The 18743-nt window shown below is 46.1% G+C and overlaps 1 protein-coding gene across 1 annotated transcript in view; it reads right to left on the bottom strand.

The window, feature by feature from the left end:
- Positions 1-18743, bottom strand: part of LOC142802989 (uncharacterized) — a 92957-nt gene that overhangs the window by 42628 nt on the left and 31586 nt on the right. The window contains exons 2-3 of the mRNA XM_075888082.1: positions 10388-10742; positions 1613-1831 (exon numbers count right to left, since the gene is read on the bottom strand). Coding sequence (XP_075744197.1) covers positions 1613-1831; positions 10388-10742 — 574 coding nt within the window. The remainder of the gene's footprint in view (positions 1-1612; positions 1832-10387; positions 10743-18743) is intronic.

Raw genomic sequence — 18743 nt, 5'->3', positions numbered from 1 at the left:
CTACGCTTCTAACCACCTCGGAGTTGAAACTGTTGACTGAATCATTTGCCATGCTTTCCCAGTCTGTCAAGCTGAGACTACAGCATGACGCAACCACTAACGCTGGACTACTTGCCAAGACTAAAGAATCTGAAGCAAGTCTGCTCATATCAATGGCAACTTCACCACTTTGCTTTGCAGATGCCGATTCTGATGCATGTGCGAGCTCAGTATGGTCACCCTTATTGCTTTTAAACTGTTCATGCTCTTCAAGTTGAGGCTCTGCATCAGCATGGTTACCATTTAAACTTGCAAGCTGTTCACAATTTTCAAATGCTTCTTTTGCCTCAGTGCAGTCGCCCTTAGCACTTTCTATCTGTTCACGCTCTTCGAGTGTAGGTTTTACACCAGTATGGTCACCCCTAACCCTTTCAAGCTGTTCATGTTCTTCAATTGTACGTTTTCCATCAGTGCAGTCACCCTTAACACTTTTAGGCTGTTCATGCTCTCCAAGAGCTGTAGGTTTTACACCAGTATGGTCACCCCTAATCCTTTCAAGCTGTTCATGTTCTTCAATTGTACATTTCCCATCAGTGCAGTCACCCTTAACACTTTTAGGCTGTTCACGCTCTCCAAGAGCATGGTCACCCGTCACCTTTTCAAGCTGTTCACACTCTTCAATTGCACTTTTCCGATCAGTGCACTCACCCTTCACACTTTGAAGCTGTTCATGCTCTCCAAGAGCACGTTTTGCATCAGTGTGGCCACCACTCCTGGTTTTACACTTTTCAGGCTTTTCGCTTTCCTTGGGTATCGTACAGAGAGTCTTCCTACTTTTCGTGCACTTCTCTAGTTCACCCAGCGTTGTCAAATAGTCATCTGTGTCCTTTGCTTTTCTCCATGCTTTTCTCATCACTAGCCGCCTTTGCTTCTCTTCTTCGCTCCCTTTACATTTATTCAGCTGAGCCTTCGGTTTGGCTGTCTTACTTTGCGATCGCCGAAGCTTCGCTTCTGCTTTGCCATTTTTGGAACCGGTAGTCAGAGGCTTCTCGGAAATCTCATCGATGCCCTTTCGGGGTGGCTCTTCTCTCATATTCTGTGGACTCTCACTGAGGGCCCTGCATTTGCGTTGTGGCCTAGCCTGCTCAGACAGTGGCAAACTCGCACTACAAGCACTCGCAGCCACAATGCAGACATCATCCTCACTGCTGGAAGAATGGTCACTAGATGAGATGATAGGCTTTGTAAGATAGCAGGTCTTGCGTTTTCTTTTTTTGAAAATACTTTCGTGCTCATTTGCCTGCAGCACTGCACTGCCCACTGTATCTGTGTTGCTGGTCCTCGATTTTGATTTGGATCTGGACCTTGGCCTGGTAGGGATGTTAGCCACCATCTCCTTGTTCTCAACATCTGACGAGCTTCGACGTGCTGATAGTTCGGCTGGCATAACTGGTTCACAAACAGCTAGCCTCTCCTTCCTCCCCTGCTCTTTTATTGCAGCCTGTTCATTGTTAATCTCCTCGTATAGAGAGCACCTGACACAGGTTCCTTGACCTACTCTCTCAGAAACATTTTTGCGTTTGCACAGAGTGCAAATCTTCATTTGTTTCTTCTGTTTGATCTGACTGCTCACTGGTGCACAGTCGATGTTAGCAGACTTCGATAGGCTCTGATTGTCTTCAAGTGGGCACTTTGCAGGGCTCTTGGGCATCTCATTAACTTGATTTCGATGGGGACAGTAGCTGCTGCCCGAAACGTAGCACCCAGAGATCTTTGGGTAAGCCTTGTCCATGTCCTTTATTATTTCGTCCACAAGCGAGGGGCAGGTTCTGGATATATCACTGCAATGTTCCTGCAATAAGACAGAGGACAACTACCGATTAAATGAGCAATAGAGCTACATCAGGATCGCAAACAAGTGCATATAATCTTCACTCTTATCACACTGTACTGGACTTTTTCCATAAATATTCTACTTTCAATAAATGAAATTTCAATGTAACCAAGCGAGCAATGATGCAAAGCCAACAAAGCATAGGTTGTCTTGATCTTAAAAGAGCCTAATTTTTCAATTAGAGTTGCACTAGAAAACATACATTTACTAGCTACTGCTACAATAAAATAACAGAGGCCTTCAATAAAAATTTGTAAGCATTGCAGAATATTGATGCACTGCCATGTGTACATTTTGACGTGTGTGAGAAAGCACCATGAAACTGACTTGCATATGTTGCATTCATATTTTGTCTGTAAGTTCTGTCATAATACCCTTAACACTAAAGCATTTTAGCATCTCATATAATAAAAGCTTGTGAATACACCACACGGTAGCCAGTTGAAAATTTCTAAAACCGATTAAAATGTGTAAACCTGCCCTTACTCATTTTCTCCTTTAACCTGACTAACTTAAAACCAGTGCACAACACTTAGCAATGGCATATAAGATGCCTTTAAAAATGTTGAGGGCCAAGCAAAGAGAGGAATGTTCAGTCTGTGGCCATTGAAGTTGTGCTCTTCATAAGTGAAAGAATAGCTCATAAATAATTATTGTTGATTAATTCAACACCCAGTAAAAGAATGATGTGCATCTAGAACAAATGGGTGGCCTAAGTTGTATTGAAGCTTCTGCACCATTCTTCTGCAGCTTCTGCACACACTTGAAGGGACCACGGTCATTTGTTCGTCCTATCAGAAGGTCAGCTTATCAGGATGGCCCCCAAAAGGAAATGTTGACATGCCAAGAGGATTCAAATATGTTACATGAAAATGCTGAAGAGAGTGTATTTACTATGGGGGGAATGTCACAAGAAAAAGCATTTATTTAAAAACTATGCCTTCAGGTATAGTACTTAATCAAATCCAACGAGTCCCGAAATTTGCAAGTTTATACCATGCTCATAAATAAATTGCTACTAGATATTAAAAGTAAAACTGTAGCACAACCATAATTTGACGATTAGAAAAAAAAAGAGACATGCATAACATGTGATTTTACTGGCTTTTGCATCACTTTTGGATACTGTCGTTATGAACGCACTTTTTTTTTTCCAGGAAATCCTAGAAAAGTCATAAGTAAGTTTATCATGCGGGGCGAATTCGATGAAAACTTTTTCAGGATAAGAAAAAAATACAGTAATGGGGAAAAAAAAGTTAGGTCGCTTAGCCTTTCACAATCGACATACACACACACTGTTTAGAAACAGCTTTTAGGTTGCACTTCACTCAACTTCAGTGGTTGAAGGCATGCTATCTTTTCAAAGCCGTCCCTGCACCACCCGCACACTCCATAATTGTGTTTCACCCCTTTCTTTTTTCGCGACCGTTTAACCGCAGCAATGGTATCTGCTGTGACCTCTAGGGTGACTTAGAAGCATGTGCTAGGATCCTATGATGCACTTTGCCAACTTCGTAACAACCTCGCATGACGATCACGCTGCCGCCATTGACATTGAAGCAAATAACCAACATTGCAGCAAGCAACCACGGAAGCTTCAAAACAAAGCATCAATAAAAAGATAACCGACAAACTATGGCCACCGCCTCCCTGTCCACATTAGAAGTTACCGTAGAAATGGTAGCTTACGTGTAATCATAGCCTACAACTTGCATTCTTCGAAGTAGACAAGATAACAAGCATTATGAGCAAATTGCAGCCGAAGTGAGAATCGGGGGTGCTACCATGTTACAAAAATCGACGTGATCTTTTGTGGGCTAATTTTTCTGGTTTTCCAGAAACCTGCGACGTGGTGGCAATGAATGGCCCATCGTGACAGCCATGGCAACAGCAAATCTGTTGTCGTCCCTCGAAAATTGTGTCCATAAGGTTAGGCCTGAAAGTTGGGCCTTTAACTATGGGCTCTAAGACCCATGAATTGCACTCATGGCTGTTGTGCAGTTGCATATAAGACCCCTGTGTTGAGGAAAAATATGAGTCATTTTTGAGACACTTTATAAAGCCGTCGTGTAGTCCCCTGACCCTCATCAAGTCAAGTTGATGCTGTTTGATGAGTGCTACAAATAGGTAGTTTTCAGCATATGAGTATTGTACTGCAAAATCAATAGAAATAGTGATCGCCAAATATGCTGAATGGTGGACTCCGATGATAGGTCAAAAAGATCTTCTGACATGTGGACTCAGTCACATGACCCTCGATTGCCGGTTTGGAGAGGCCATGGCAAGTTTGTGGCCAACAATGTTTTCAAAACACGTGCTACCCGTCCACACACTTCACTGCAAGCTTCGCGGGAGTAGTGTGTCAACAAGTTTTAAGTGCCTCATCAAGCACGAAAATTGACTGTTGAACTGAATGCAAGGAATCGCATGACAGTGTCACTATGCCACGTTAAAATTGAATAGCATGATATCACACGATGATGTCACATGCCATTGTCACTAGATTAAATGTGGGCTTTTTACAGAAAGTGCAAGGACAGGTTATATGCAGAAAGCTTGCAATGCCTCTAATTCTGGAGTCAGCGCAAGGCACTTTAGGTTCAGAAAGCATTCAGAGGGGTCTGAAGAGAAGGTTAATACATTAATTTAGAAGTAAACAAAGCAGATGGCTTTAACCTTTAAGTCGTCTTAGGCAGATGTGCAAGAGACCCTGTCAGCTCGGCACCCAAAAGTTGGGCACGTCGACAGCTCTTCAGAGCATGTGGGCTGAATAAAAAGAAAAACACATGCCCAGCAATGTTGGTGGTTAGAAGTAACCTTGGCACACTTTCACTATCATTTTGACTAGTTGCATGCAGTATAAGCTGTCGCGCCGCTAAAGGACCTCCCAACTGCACCCATAAAGGTCAATTGTGTTAAACCAGCATCGTCAGTGAGTAAGAACGAGTTTTGCCTTGCAGTCCCTTCAATGCCTTCATGCAGCAGACCTTAGCAGCCTAATCCCTCCGATAATTCTAACGGGAGTGCTGGCAAATGACCGGACGATAAAGAAGAAGTGGCAGCAAGCACAATAGAAGAAACAGGGTCCTCAGAGCGAGTAGGGAGCCGGGTCTCAATGGCCTCATACGTGTAAATATAAGTCTCTTTTAACTAACTTGACGGAATCGAGTACTTCCAAGGCTGCTTCATGCCATATCCCTCGTACCTCTTTCTCGTAGCAACAGAGATGATGTGACAGCAAAGGCAAGGCAACTCTTCCTTCTCAAGGCATAAGAGGCATTGGTCCCCTTCTCCGAGAATATTTCCACAAGTGAAAGGCCAACCTCACATTGATTTCCAGCTAGACAGTGTATGTTGGTGGCTACTTATGTGCGACACTCCTAGCGGCTTTAAATAAACCAAACAATGAACTATGTATGAACTATGTATAGCACTACCTCTTACTTTTTAGCAAGACATTGAAATGCCTTACGCATTGCAGCTTGACTTACTACAAAATCAACGCACCTTAGTTGGTGGCACCTGTTGTTTTATCTTTGGGATCTTGTAATAGCGCAGGTCTTCAAAGCTCGAACCAATTTTTGTCACAGGATTCCCTGTCGGTGAACCTTGTGAGGGATTACTTGTGAGGGAATGGCACTGCTTGTCCTGCGTAACAACGTACAATATTAGCGAAAACAGCCTAACAATGTGGACGTTTTAGCTGCTTCACACATTCAGCAACATAGTGAAAGTTTTAAGGGGAGACGCTCCTCGAAAGCACTTTTTTTTTGTTATTCAACTTAGAGCTTCAGAAATTGGACCACTGATGCAGTTTTTCCTCCTGATTCCAAATCTGTAATCAGTTTTTACATAAGTGCAATAGTTTGGGAGTTGTGTTTCAAGTAATGGTGAAACTTGATAAGTTTTCCGGGAACTTTCGCGCATACTAAATGTTCATGCAGAGAGTTGTTCAATGGCTCCTTTTGCTCCCTATTAGCCATAGAGTGCCGATATCTAGCTAGAAATTGTGCTCCAACTTTGAAACTATGAAAAAAACATCTGTGTAGCAAAGTACCCTTTTTTTTCCACTCGACCACCATTAAATTTATTAATAGATATTTACAGCTGATAGGTTGTGCTGATTCAAGTAGATATCGGCACCCTACGCACTCTCCTCAATGTGTGTGCCAAATTTCGTCGTCGTATGACCATTCTAAGTGCCCGAAACACTTCCCGCAAAAAATGCAAATTGGCCAAAATTGCGAAATGAGAAAAACGCGTTTGAAAGTTTGAAAGTCTGTATTTACAAAAATGAAAAACGCAGTAGCACGAAACTTGTGCTGAACACATACACACATGTCCAGAGGGAATATCAGTTGTCTAAAACTCTCCAGCACCGTAGGTTTTCCCTTCCCGGCTGGTGCGGCAGGACTCTTCCACCCGGGCCCTCTTGGCTGCACTGCGACGGTGTGCCCTCGCCTCAGCGGTCTGACGCACATTCATCTTGTGCATGCGCATGCTGTCTCGGCGGTCGCTGAGGGTAACCAGGGCCTCCGAAGGAAGCACCCCAAGCTCTTCCAGCACCTTTTCAAAGCTCGCGTGGCCCCGGTTGAACCACAGGACTGCAATGGCTGTGGCTGTTTCCACAGCAGTCCGGGAAGCAAACCGGGTCTTTGGACACAGCAGCCATATTTTGCTGTTCAGGGACTCGGCCGCGTTCTGTGTCTTGCCGTGGAGGCACCGGGCAAGCAGCTTCGCATCTGTGAGACGCTTGTAGATTGGGAGGACTGCCAAACCCTGGGCCTTGGTCAGGAGGGGGGTGTGGCACGGTGCAGGCTGGCCCTGCGCCTCAGCACGTCGGTGCTTGCACCACGAGTCTGGGCCTGCAGGACAGAACTTGTGACTTCCAGCACCGTCTGTTGAGCACGAGTGCAAACATGAGGCCCATATGGCAGTGTACATCTTGTGGACATTTCCCCGATTGTTCACAATGGCCACCTGAAAGTAAGTTTGAAGCTTCTGGATGGTGGTCTCCTTCAGCTTCTCCCCTCGTGGAAGTGGCGTTGGCAGCTTCCGCAGGCCGGTGCCCAGACGTTTCGCCACGTGGTTGGTGCACTCCTCTTTTTCAATTGGAGTGTCAGGGTACACGTTGGCATCACAGACCCCGTTGTAGGCCTTGCTGTCTCCATCGCTTAGGAAGATGGTGAACCGCAGGGGTGTCTCATAGTCCACAGTCCTCTGCCAAATGCGCACTGCAGCTTCGGCCTCCATGGCATGCGAAGAACAGTCGCAATTCTTCTCACAAACGGGATGATGAAACGCCTGCCATGTTTCTTCATCGCCTCCCATGTCGTTATGCAAACTGCACGCCAGGCAGAAGTTGGAAAGCACTTCATAGTCCAGGCACAAACCAGTGTCCAAGGACACTACAGTTCCCACACCATTGTGGCTTTTGTGGCCTCTTTTTTGCCATGTGCCGTCAAACATGACTGGCACGTCACTGTTACCAGCCACCTCTTTGGTGACGCTGCGTGCCCTTTGCATGTTTTCACAGACAGCCTTCACTGCCGCACTGTGAATCTTTTTGCCGATAGCATGGAAGGTCTTATGGTGCATAGGGTTTGGCAATCCAACTACTGCACAAAATCGTGAAAGTTGCTCATGCCCGATACCGACGGCACGCGCTGCAAGCACCACTTTCAGGTTCACGGCAAAGGCGTCACGCGAACTCCCGCTGTCGTAGCTTCTGCTTGCACCGCGGCCGCCATCTGACGCGACCCGCTTCGACGAGTACGCGGACGAAAGGATGCTCTCCGAGCACTCCGCATTCTCGCAGTGTAGCTCCAGAAACGCCGAAAGGCCTTTCCGCTTTTTATTCGGTGCCCGAACTGCGAGTTTACTCTCGTGACAAACGGGGCATGCCGCGCCTGCGACGACGGCCGTCAATGCACCCAACTCGCACAGCACTACGCTTTCGGCACGATCGGCATTCGGCCTGACGTCGTTTTCGAATAACGCGATCTTTTTCTGCGATGCACTCACAAAATTCACTGCAGCGTTGATCTCGTCGTCGCAGTTGCCGTGGTCGATGTTAGGCCTACCGGCCGCTGGCCCGTCGCGGACATTTTCGTTGGCGGTGGCTTTCTTGTACGTCCTCCGCCGCTTCCCTCTGAACTTGTTCTTACTTCTGTATTTCCGATGGTCGGCAACGGCCTTTTTCGGGCTTGCCATCGCACGAAAACAGCGAAAAATAACTCCGGAAAACAGTGAAGCGAACTACGGCAAGAAAACACGGGTGCTGTCAGCCAATGGCGGCCCTGCGTTAGTGGCGCGCGGTTTGAAACGGCGGGAAAAGACTGTTTTTGTTGCTTTTTTTTTAGATTTTTCGTGAACGTACGAGACTTCAAGAACCGGGATCGTGGAGAGTAAGGACAACTCTACACGAGCCAGCGGCCGCAATATGGCGGACAGCTCTCTTCGCGGCCCCGCGAGCACGCGAACAGCAGCCCGTTTTGTGTAAATTTCGTGATGCCGCGCGTCACTGCCGCTCACTCAGACGCGTTTTTCACTGACTTCTGATGCTTATTTCGCTGTGATATTTTCAGATGTCAAAATATAATGTATAAAGATGATAAAGCAACAAAAAACAGAAAAGGTGAAATTTGGAAAAAAAACGCGACTTTTCGACCCGCGTCTCCCCTTAAACAATGGGGTACACCAGCATAAAACTCTTGCTGCAGACCGCTGTGCATTTCATAAGCCAGAGATCATGAAGCAGTGAAATAGCGTAGGCTCACCTAGCGAGTTTAGTATCATAATCTTGATCACCATTGACTGATTGATCTGTATAGCCAAAAGCAACATTAGAGCTACGGAATATGTTTAGTGAAAGCAAGGCCACCCATGGTTTCCTAACACGTCAACTCAAGCACATTCTGCTTCCATTTACTGCAAAATTAACTACAAGTAAGACGTTACCTGAGCTCGATCACAGAATATGTAAAACATTGCCCCCCTGTATTCCTAATGTACCATTACTATCATGGAGGGTGGCTAAGGAGTTGTGAAAGAAAACTGCCAAAATGAAACTACTGCTTGTTGCAGCTCTGAAGTCAGCGGCTACCAGTGCAATAAAAAAAAGCAAATGCAAAGTTCACTTTCACCGTGTAGGAATGAAAATGAAAAAAGTTTGCTGCATCCGCTGATGTTTTGGCTGCCAACGTCGCAATTTTTTCAAGATTGTGGATGGAGACAACACATTTCTGAAGGCTCATGGCATCACTAACCTGAAGGCCACAGGATCAAATGTCATTTTCAATGCAGGGGAAAATGCTTGAGGCATGTGTACTTAGATTCAGGTGCACATTTTCAAAAACATAGTGAAAGCTCAGCATTTTCAACACAGGGGGTCAAAATTGCTGGAGTCTTTCACAACGGCATTTCTTATAATCACATCTTGATTTTAGAATGTTAAACCCAAGCTATTATTATTAAGCCTTATAGTGATCTTGATTGTTCGTGAATGTCATTTTCGCTCCTTTGTATTGCACGTTTTTGCACCTCTTTGCACTTGGTACCCTCGTAGGCTCATCCAAACTAACCTGAAATATAATTTAGTTAATTAGATTGACATCATTAATTATTATATATGTTGAGACCGGAGTGTGTCTGAATGATCAAATTCTTTAAAGAGGGTCAAGTTAACGAGCTTTCACTGCATCACACGAAATTGTGCAATAGAACTGTAAATTAACATTGTAGGTTTAAATTTAACGCAAAAAAAGTTGCCACTCCACATATGTGTGATCTGCCTAGTAATAAATGTTGCTTGTCAAAATTGGCAAACACCAAGTTAAATTGCTGTTTTTCAATGCCAGTCGCATCACCCACTTAAGCATAATGTGTGCGATAATGCTTACGCTACACCTTTACCACAGTGCAGTTTCCAGAAGCTGCCTAAAGAAGCAGACTTCATAGCTGAACCGAAAAGTATGTCAACAAAAACAATACCTGGTGAATTAGGAGGTACTACAACTGTGAAAAAGTCAACAAGCTATTCAGGACAGCTGCAGCTGTGGTCAGAACATACAGCCTAACCACTACCTAGCCGCTTCAGAAGAGGAACTTCAAATAAGCTTAATGCTCTTTAAGCAGCTGAGAAACTTGGTATAACTTCACCACCCTGTTGCATCTGAAGCAGTCTACTGACATAAATTTCTGGAGGTTTACTAGCAGATGCACCAGTACACCAGTATCTCCAAAATCTAGCTGAATTGAGGAGATATGAGAAACAGGTCAGAATCACTGAATCACTCATAAAGTGTGCCTTCTATTCGTAGATGTGAAACTAAGAAAAATAAAAAATATCACCTACTCGTTTTGAAGACTGAGCATAACTCAGCCGAGACTTGAGCCGAAAATCGCTGAAAATTTGTATTGTTGCCATGCAACTCTTAGGTTGCCATGGGCTTCTAAATTCGCCAATTTGGCAGAAAGGAGCCACCAGTCGCAACCTTACTGCAGACATCCCACCTGTGTTTGGGGTTTGGCAGGTCCAGTATAGTCATCCCGCATGGCACAATCCTCAGTGGGCTCTGGCAGGTACTGCTTGTCTACCCTAAATGACTCTATGGCAGTGGTGGCTGCACCTTCATCTGGAGCTTTCACGTTGCCACACCCGACGAGTGTGTGTGTATTGACTGCTGTGGCGGGCCTCTTCTCCGCCAAATGGGACCCAGAAGCAGCGGTAACGTGGACCTCTCGCTTTCTAAAGCCGGGTTCCCCAATCTTTTCCAATGACGTTGAATGTGCCCTGGGCTTGTGTCGGCGTGGCTTCCGTGTGCCCCACGACAGCTGCTGGAAGTTCGCTGGATCCTTTCCTTGCACACTACAAAAGAATAAAGACACCAAGCCATTCTTGTACCAAAGGCTTCATGTTTTTAAACGTTAAATCTTCAGAAGAATTTGAGATCAGTGCTAAGGGCAGTGCACAACTGCCACCAAGAGATGAGTCTTCGGGTGTGTCTCTGTAAGAGGCTCTATGATTGGAAGTGGCCGCCAACATCAGTGGGAGAGCAAAATGCGAAAGGGAACATTCTTTTCTTTTATCCCCTGAATGCTGATAACTTCCTTTACTGCGCACCAATTTTAATCATTCTTGTTACACCCGTATCTCAACATTCAGTACTGCACACACTTCAAGCGCTGTAGAATGCAGACAAAAACACCCCAGGGCCTCTTTAAACCTACGAGTGCACATCTTTAATGACGTGCAATGCAACTGCCACTTCAGGACGGGGGTGAAACATATGGCTACAGCCTGCCAGAATCCACATCAGAAGCACAGCTTCTCCATTTTGCCAGAAAGCAGGGGTGAAGGTGGATAGGGTGAAAGTCGAAGTGCCAATGTAGCTACGTGTTTACAGAGGCATTTATTCTTACGAGCAATGTCTGAAGTTTACTTAAACAAGGTTTGTCGTACCCCAGTCTGCAACAGAATATATATACAGGACGCATGTGTTTGTGAAGCATGAAAGCTACTTTAACTGTACTTTCCAACAGAGGAAGTTTTTTTCACTGTTTTCACAAGCAGAGGAGGTGTGACCAGGTGGTAGAACATTAGCTTGCAGTGCAAACGACCTTGGTTCAATCTCCACTCTCACCCTAACAACCCTGGTTCGGCCCCACTCGGCTCCAGAGTTTTTTATCATTTATTTGATTTCATTTGCATGGTTCTCAGTTTTTTGACCACACATGAGAATTTTCGCTCATGACCAACAAAGCTGATGCAGGCATCGAAATTTCTGCGCAACATTTCTGCTATCGCGTTATAAATCGATATTCTTACAAGGAAACGTATATTTACGGATATTTACAATGTTTACACGCGGCGACAACCGCTGGCACACTGGCGGACTGGGACCAGTTTCTATCCACTTCGTAGTCTTTTCTTCCAGGCAGAAACCTTCTACCGCTTTATGCTCCAATCCCACTACTGCCTTGAGGCACTACCCCATGGCGTTAAAGCACTGACCCGGTGCTTGTCACGGAAGCGGAGTGTTGGGTGACACATAAGGCTTCAGTCTTGTGACGTAGACAACAGTAGATGGTGGTGGCATTGAGTGCGCTGCATGACTCGATGTATCTCGTAGGCGAGGTCAGTGACCTTGCGCAGGACTTTGTATGGTCCATCATAGCAAAATAGAAGCTTTTCAGAGAGGCCGATGTGACGACATGGGGTCCAGAAGAGTACAGAGAACCGGGTGTATGTGAAACTTTATGGTGGCGATCATATCGATCTTTCTTAGAGGCTTGAAAAAGTATGAGCCATTCTCGTGCAATCTGTTGCGCTGTGCCGGCTCGCTCTATGGCATCGCAGACGTATGTGACAAGGGAGCTTGAACCAGCGGGCAGGAGTGTATCAAGAGGCAGAGAGGGTTCACGTCCATAAAGAAGGTAGAACGGGAAATAGCCTGCGGGGTCATGTCTGGAGGAGTTGTAAGCGAAGGTGACGTGGGGTAACGTTGTGTCCCAGTCACAGTGTTCTGGAGAAACATACATCGACAACATGTCAGTGATAGTGCTATTCAGGTGCTCTGAAAGTCTATTAGTTTGCAGATAGTATGCCGTTCTAAATTTATGGTTCGTGGAAGAGGAGCGTACGATATCCTGGACGACATGAGAGAAAAAGTATCGGCCTTGGTCAGTAGCAAGCTGTTGAGAAGCACCGCGATGCAAAATGATGTCATGCAGTAGAAAGTCGGCAACATCGGTAGCGCAGCTGGTTGGGAAAGGTGGGTGATCACGTAACATGTCCATAGTTGGTCACCACGGTAACCCATTTGTTCCCAGAGGCAGAAGTGGGAAATGGCCCGAGAAGGTCGAGTCCTACGCGGTAGAATGATTCAGCAGGGATCTCAATAGGGTGAAGGAGGCCAGCTGGAAGCGTTGTTGCTCGTTTTCGACGTTGACAAAGGTTGCAGCTGGCGACATACTTTTGCACAGAATGATGTAAGCATAGCCAGAAAAAATGGCATCGCACGTGATCATTAGTGCGGCTGACTCCCAGATGACCGGCGGCAAGTTCATGAAGCTGTCAGAGAACATCTACATGCAAATGGGAAGGCACAACGAGAAGGCGGTCAGTACCATTAGGGCACATGTGGCGGCAGAAAACCCCTTCATGAAGGAAATACAAGTTCCGAGAAGTGGGTAGAGTAGCGGAACTCAGGCTTTCTATGATGGGAAGCAAGTCTGGGTCGCAGCCTTGCTCAGAAGCGATATCAAGAAAGTCTGGTATTGACAAGTCGCAAGCCTCAGTAGCTCTCTCTGTGGCGTCTGGCAGATTCACTGAATACCATGACAGGCAGTCGGCGTCCTGATGGAGGTGACCAGAGTTATACACGACTGAGGAGGTGTATTCTTGGAGGAAGAGAGACCAACGACCGAGACGTCCCACGGGATACTTGAGCGACGAAAGCCGGCAGAGCGCATGATCAGTTACAACAGTAAAACTGCGGCTGAACAGGTACGGGCGAAATTTAGCGACAGCCCAAACAAGAGCAAGACACTCTCTTTTAGTGATGGAATAGTCCTTCTCGGCAAGGGACAAAAGACTGCTGGCAAAGGCAAACAGCACCAATTCTGTGGCCACTCGCATCAGTGCGAACTTCAGTCGGTGCAGTGTACTCGAAGTGGGCTAATATTGGCGTAGTTGTGAGGGCTGCAATGAGCGCCAAAAATGCAGCACTTTGAGGCGAAATCCAAGTAGAGGGTCCTTTTTTTTGAGAAGCTCGATAAGAGGCCGCAAAATATCGGCCTAATTCCGACGAAGCGATGGAAATAGGAGCACAAACCAAGGAAGCTCCCGACATCCTTAGCAGAAGAGGGTATGATAAATTGTGTCACTGTGCGAATTTTGTCCGGATCGGGCTGTACCTCAGAAACATTAACGAGGTGACCAGTTACAGTTATTTAGGAACAGCAACGGTATTTGGAAGAGTTCAGTTGGAGAATATTGGACAGTCCCTTAAGATGGCTCCCAAAGATCGGTGAAAAAAGAATATTATCTAAGTAGCATAAGCAAGTAGACCATTTTAAGCTGCACCAGAAGGGAATCCATCATGCGCTCAAAGGTGGCTGGCGCATTGCAAAGCCCAAACGGCATTACTTTAAATTGGTATAACCCATCGTGGGGTTACAAACACTGTTTTCTTTCGGTCCCGTGGGTCAACAGAGATTTGCCAATAACCAGATCAAAGGTCAATGAACAAGAAAAACTTGGCGAAATGAAGGCAATCAAGGGCGTCACCTATTCTTGGTAACGAGTAAACATCCCTCTTAGTGACCTTGTTGAGATGTCTATAGACGACGTAAAACCGCCACGTATTGTCCTTCTTGTCAAGCATGACCAAGGATGCCCATGGACTAGATGAATGTTGGACGACGCCTTTGGAGAGCATTTTCTCGACCTCTTTCTGGATGACAGAGCGTTCGGCAGCAAAGACAGGGTAAGGGCGGCAATGTATTGGGTTGGCATCACCGGTGTTGATATGATGGGTCACAACTGATGTCTGGCCTAAAGGGTGGTTGTCAAGATCGAATATGTCTGCATAGAATGTCAAGAGACTGTGGAGGTCTTGAGCTTCGGAGGAGGAAAGATCTGGGGCTATCATTTTGGCATTGTCAATGCTTGAAAGGTTGGCAGCAGTGAGCAAGTTGACGTGCGGAGTAGGCTGCGCAGCTGACAGTTCTGAGATATCACACTCTTGCAACGACGACACGACGCCTTGTTTAATACCAGCAGGCAGCACGTGCACGGTGAAACCAAAGTTCAAAAGAGACAAATAGGTCTGTACTCTCACCACGGTGTGCGAGACAGCAATGGAATGCTTTAACACGTCTATAATGGGTGAAACGACATTCACCATCGCGAACACGCCAATCACACATGAGCTGCACGCAAATCTCGGCTTGCGGCGGAAGATGCAGGAACTCAATTGCACAAAGGTGGCTTTAAGCATCACAGGCGACCGCGGCGTCAAAAGGCAGTTCCAGCTGAAGAACTGCTTGTCAAGCTGTCGATAAGGGCAGAGTGCGCAGAAAGTTGAGACCGAGAGTCACATCATGTGGGCACTGCTCAAGCACGGTGAATAATACGACGGTCTGACGGCCAGCAATACATACGCAAGAGGTACACATGCCGAGAAGTAGATGTGCTTCCATCAGCAAGCATTACTGCACACTTAGGAAGCATGATCACTTTGCACAGTTTACTACAGAGAGCAGTGCTCATGACTGAAATTTGTGTATGTGTCTATGAGGGCTGTAACTGTTACGTCATCCACCAAAAAGTCCAAAATATCACCACATGTAGGAATCGTCAACAGAAGATTTGCAGATCGGGTCGTTTATGCAGAGTCACCTCGGGGAGCAACATGTTCTAGTTTCCCGAGGTTGAGGGCCTAGGTCGTGCAGGAGACCTGGATCGAAGAGTCATTGGCGAGAGAGACTGGCAGCCTTGGGGTGATGGTGACCGGCTGAACCTTCGGCCCTGAACGTTAGTAGCAACAGGCTGGGGATCATATGTAGAAAACAGGCGAAAGTTGCCTCCAAGCGACGCCATGTCCCAATGTTCCAGAATGAATTGGACGCCCAATGATTGTGACAGTAGGGCGCAATGTGTCATGTGCGAGAGCAGTAGAAGCAGATCGGTCGATCATCTGACGTCCTCTATTAAGCAGGATTCCGGTACCGGGAAGGGTAGCGTGAAGGGTAGCGTGAAGGGTTCACCGGGATCTGGTTAACTGAAGCCACACTCTCGGTAGTACAAACAGTGCAAACAGGTGTGATGCCGAAATTTGCTATTTCTTGGCGAACGACGGCTTGTATGAGGGAGACGGTGAATGCATTGTCTTGAGGGCCGTCGGCTGCAAGAGCCATTACTTTCAGTTCGCGGCAGAGGATTCGGGTGACACTGTCCGATGATGTAGCTTGCGTGAACTTGGGGCAGTCTTTGCAGGTCTATGTGGCTGCAGTATCAGGCAGACGCGTATACTGGCAACTGATGCGACAGCTCTAGGCGTGCTTGAAGCGCTGACATTCTTTCACAATGGCATCGACTGTAACGCAACCTTTAATGATCAACAGATTAAGGGCACCGTCGGCAATTCCCTTTAATATGTGGGCGATTGTGTCAGTTTCGCACATGTTCTCATCAACGTTACAACAGAGGCCAAGACAAAGAGGCCAAGTAGGTCTTGTATATAAGACACATATATGATACCGTCGATGTCTGCACGCGGCATTCCAGGTCTTTCCTCGTCGCCTGCTGATGCCCAAAATGGCCTGCTGAACAACTTGACAAGCTTCAGTTTGCAAATGTCCCAGCTGGTCGACCCCGACTCATGCATCTCATACCCGATGAGTGCCGCAACCCGCAAGTAAAATACAACAATGGCCAGCATCAACGTGGGATCCTACATATAGTATTCGCTCACGCGCTATACAATGCGACCAAATCTTCGACAGTCACCTTGTCCTTGCCGGCGCCCGAGAAGGTTCTGGGGTCTTGTGGAGGCAGGAGAATCAGAGTAGGCAGCAGCTGCTGCTGCTGCTGCTGCTGCTGCGGCTGCGGCTCATGTAGGTTAGCCTGTTGAGCTATTGCAGGAAAAAAGATGGCAACCGCTCCGAAGTTCCGTGCTGGTTTGCTGGGAGAAACAGTTAGGCGTACCCAGCACCTCCACCAATAATCTTACAAGGAAATGTATATTCACAGATATTAACAATGTTCACATGCCATGACAATGGTTGGCACACTGGCAGGCTGGGACCAGTTTATCTACCTTCGTGGTAGAAAAACTGGCATAGCAGGCTAGCGCAGAACAGGGGCCCTGTAATATTATATCACTTGTTCATGTTTTTATTATGCTGCGACTGGCCGATGCAGTTATAGATGGGAACGAAAAACACTTTTTATGGACTGGTCAAAGCATGTGCTGCTTCACGAAAATTTTTCTTTTTATCGAAAACATTACTATCACCGCTGCTCTGTCGAAGCTGTGATCACACCATTGCGACTAATATTTTTAAATATTTTAGTTTTTTTGTGCTAGAAGCGCAAAGAAAGGTTTCCACTTGAATTTCCGATAAATATGATCAGCCTTGCTCATAGCAACTTGACGCGATAGCGGCATGCTTGCAAAGTGGCGACGAATAAAGCGGTGGACTCATGCTCAATGGGAAGCTAAGTAGAAAAAATTTCTGAATATACCCTTGGTTCCTCAAGGATTGCTTCACATTTTAAACAGAATTTTTTGTGAGCTGTCTTTAGTCTTTAGTGAGAAAATATTTTCTGTTGAGGAGGCCGCCATCAACTTAAGGTGGTAGCCCACTCAAAAACAAACATTTTGTTAAGGGCAGGCAGCATTAAAATACCTTTTTCCTCAAAACCAGCATGTATTATTTAATTTACCCAGCTATTTACAGTGCAAAATACTGAATATTTATTTATTGGGTGGGAGGTAATCTTTGTCAAAAATTGCATTAAAAGTGCTATACACGCCAGCTGTGATAAGTGACTAATGGGTGGCTTTATTCAGTAAAGCTTTGACATTTGTGTAACTAATGGCTGGAGCTATGCAGTGAACTGGAATAAGTATTATGCAGTGAATATCAAGGAAGTAATGCTAAAGAACAAAACGGGGGAAAAGAGCCAATTTAGACTGAACCTGTTGGAAAATTCAGCTGTAAACTAAAAAATATTCGATGTATTTCTTTTATTCTAGTTCACTGCACAGATATATATGTTGTAAATCATTGTGCAAAACTTCAGTTCAAAGTATGCGCTGAGAAATACGCTATAAAAGTTTGCATTGATTGATTGATATGTGGGGTTTAACGTCCCAAAATCACCATATGATTATGAGAGACGCCGTAGTGGAGGGCTCCGGAAATTTCGACCACCTGGGGTTCTTTAACGTGCATCAAAATCTGAGTACACGGGCCTACAACATTTCCGCCTCCATCGGAAACGCAGCCGCCGCAGCCGGGATTTGAACTCGCGACCTGCGGGTCAGCAGCCGAGTACCTTAGCCACTAGACCACCGCGGCGGGGCAAAAGTTTGTGTCGCAACATTTTGAGTAAATTGTTATTTCCAGAAAAACGTTAAAGATTTCCGAACTTTTAAAGAGGGTCACAATTTTCGCATGCAGGCCTAAAAAGCACCAGATTCATAGCTGGGCCCTTCTGCGGAAACATTATTGCCTCCTTTTGTTTGGGTGGCTGCTCGTCTTTTCTTCCTGGCTTGTTTTGTCCCATCCGCCGACTTGTGTTTAGCACTCTGCATGCGCAGGTGATCCCTGGCGATGCAAGCTTTCGTCGTGTGGTACCCCGGTACTATGCCAGCTTGACTCAGAATATCTAGGGTGCTTACACTACTATTATTAAAGGTTGCCACAGCATCATGCAAGGCAAACATTACTGTAGGCAAGCTTACGTAGACTTCTTTGGGTGCCCGCTGCCATATTAGACCATTGAAACACTCTTAACATTTTGAGCCTTTCCCATGAAGGCACTTCATTAGAGCTGCTTGACGGTAGAGCTGAAATGAAAAAAAAAAAAAAGACTGGCAAGGATAGCCTTTATCATTGCAGAAAGGTTGCCCACAATAGCCCTTATGGCGATGCCATAGCAGTTTTGCAGGCGGCCAATGAGGGCATCAGTGAGCTTTCCCTTACCAACGAGTCCACGCACTGTCTTCTTCAGTTTTATGAGGCGGCAGCCAACACGCTTCTGGACATGCCCAATACATTCCAGTTTCTGCACACTGTCCTTTCCATACATGTCTTTGACAGCGGCATAGCTCTTGGAATCCCCATCGCCGTAGTA

Source organism: Rhipicephalus microplus, chromosome 3 (assembly GCF_043290135.1).
Source record: "Rhipicephalus microplus isolate Deutch F79 chromosome 3, USDA_Rmic, whole genome shotgun sequence".
NCBI lineage: Eukaryota > Metazoa > Arthropoda > Arachnida > Ixodida > Ixodidae > Rhipicephalus > Rhipicephalus microplus.
This window is presented reverse-complemented; position numbering and strand designations above follow the sequence as displayed.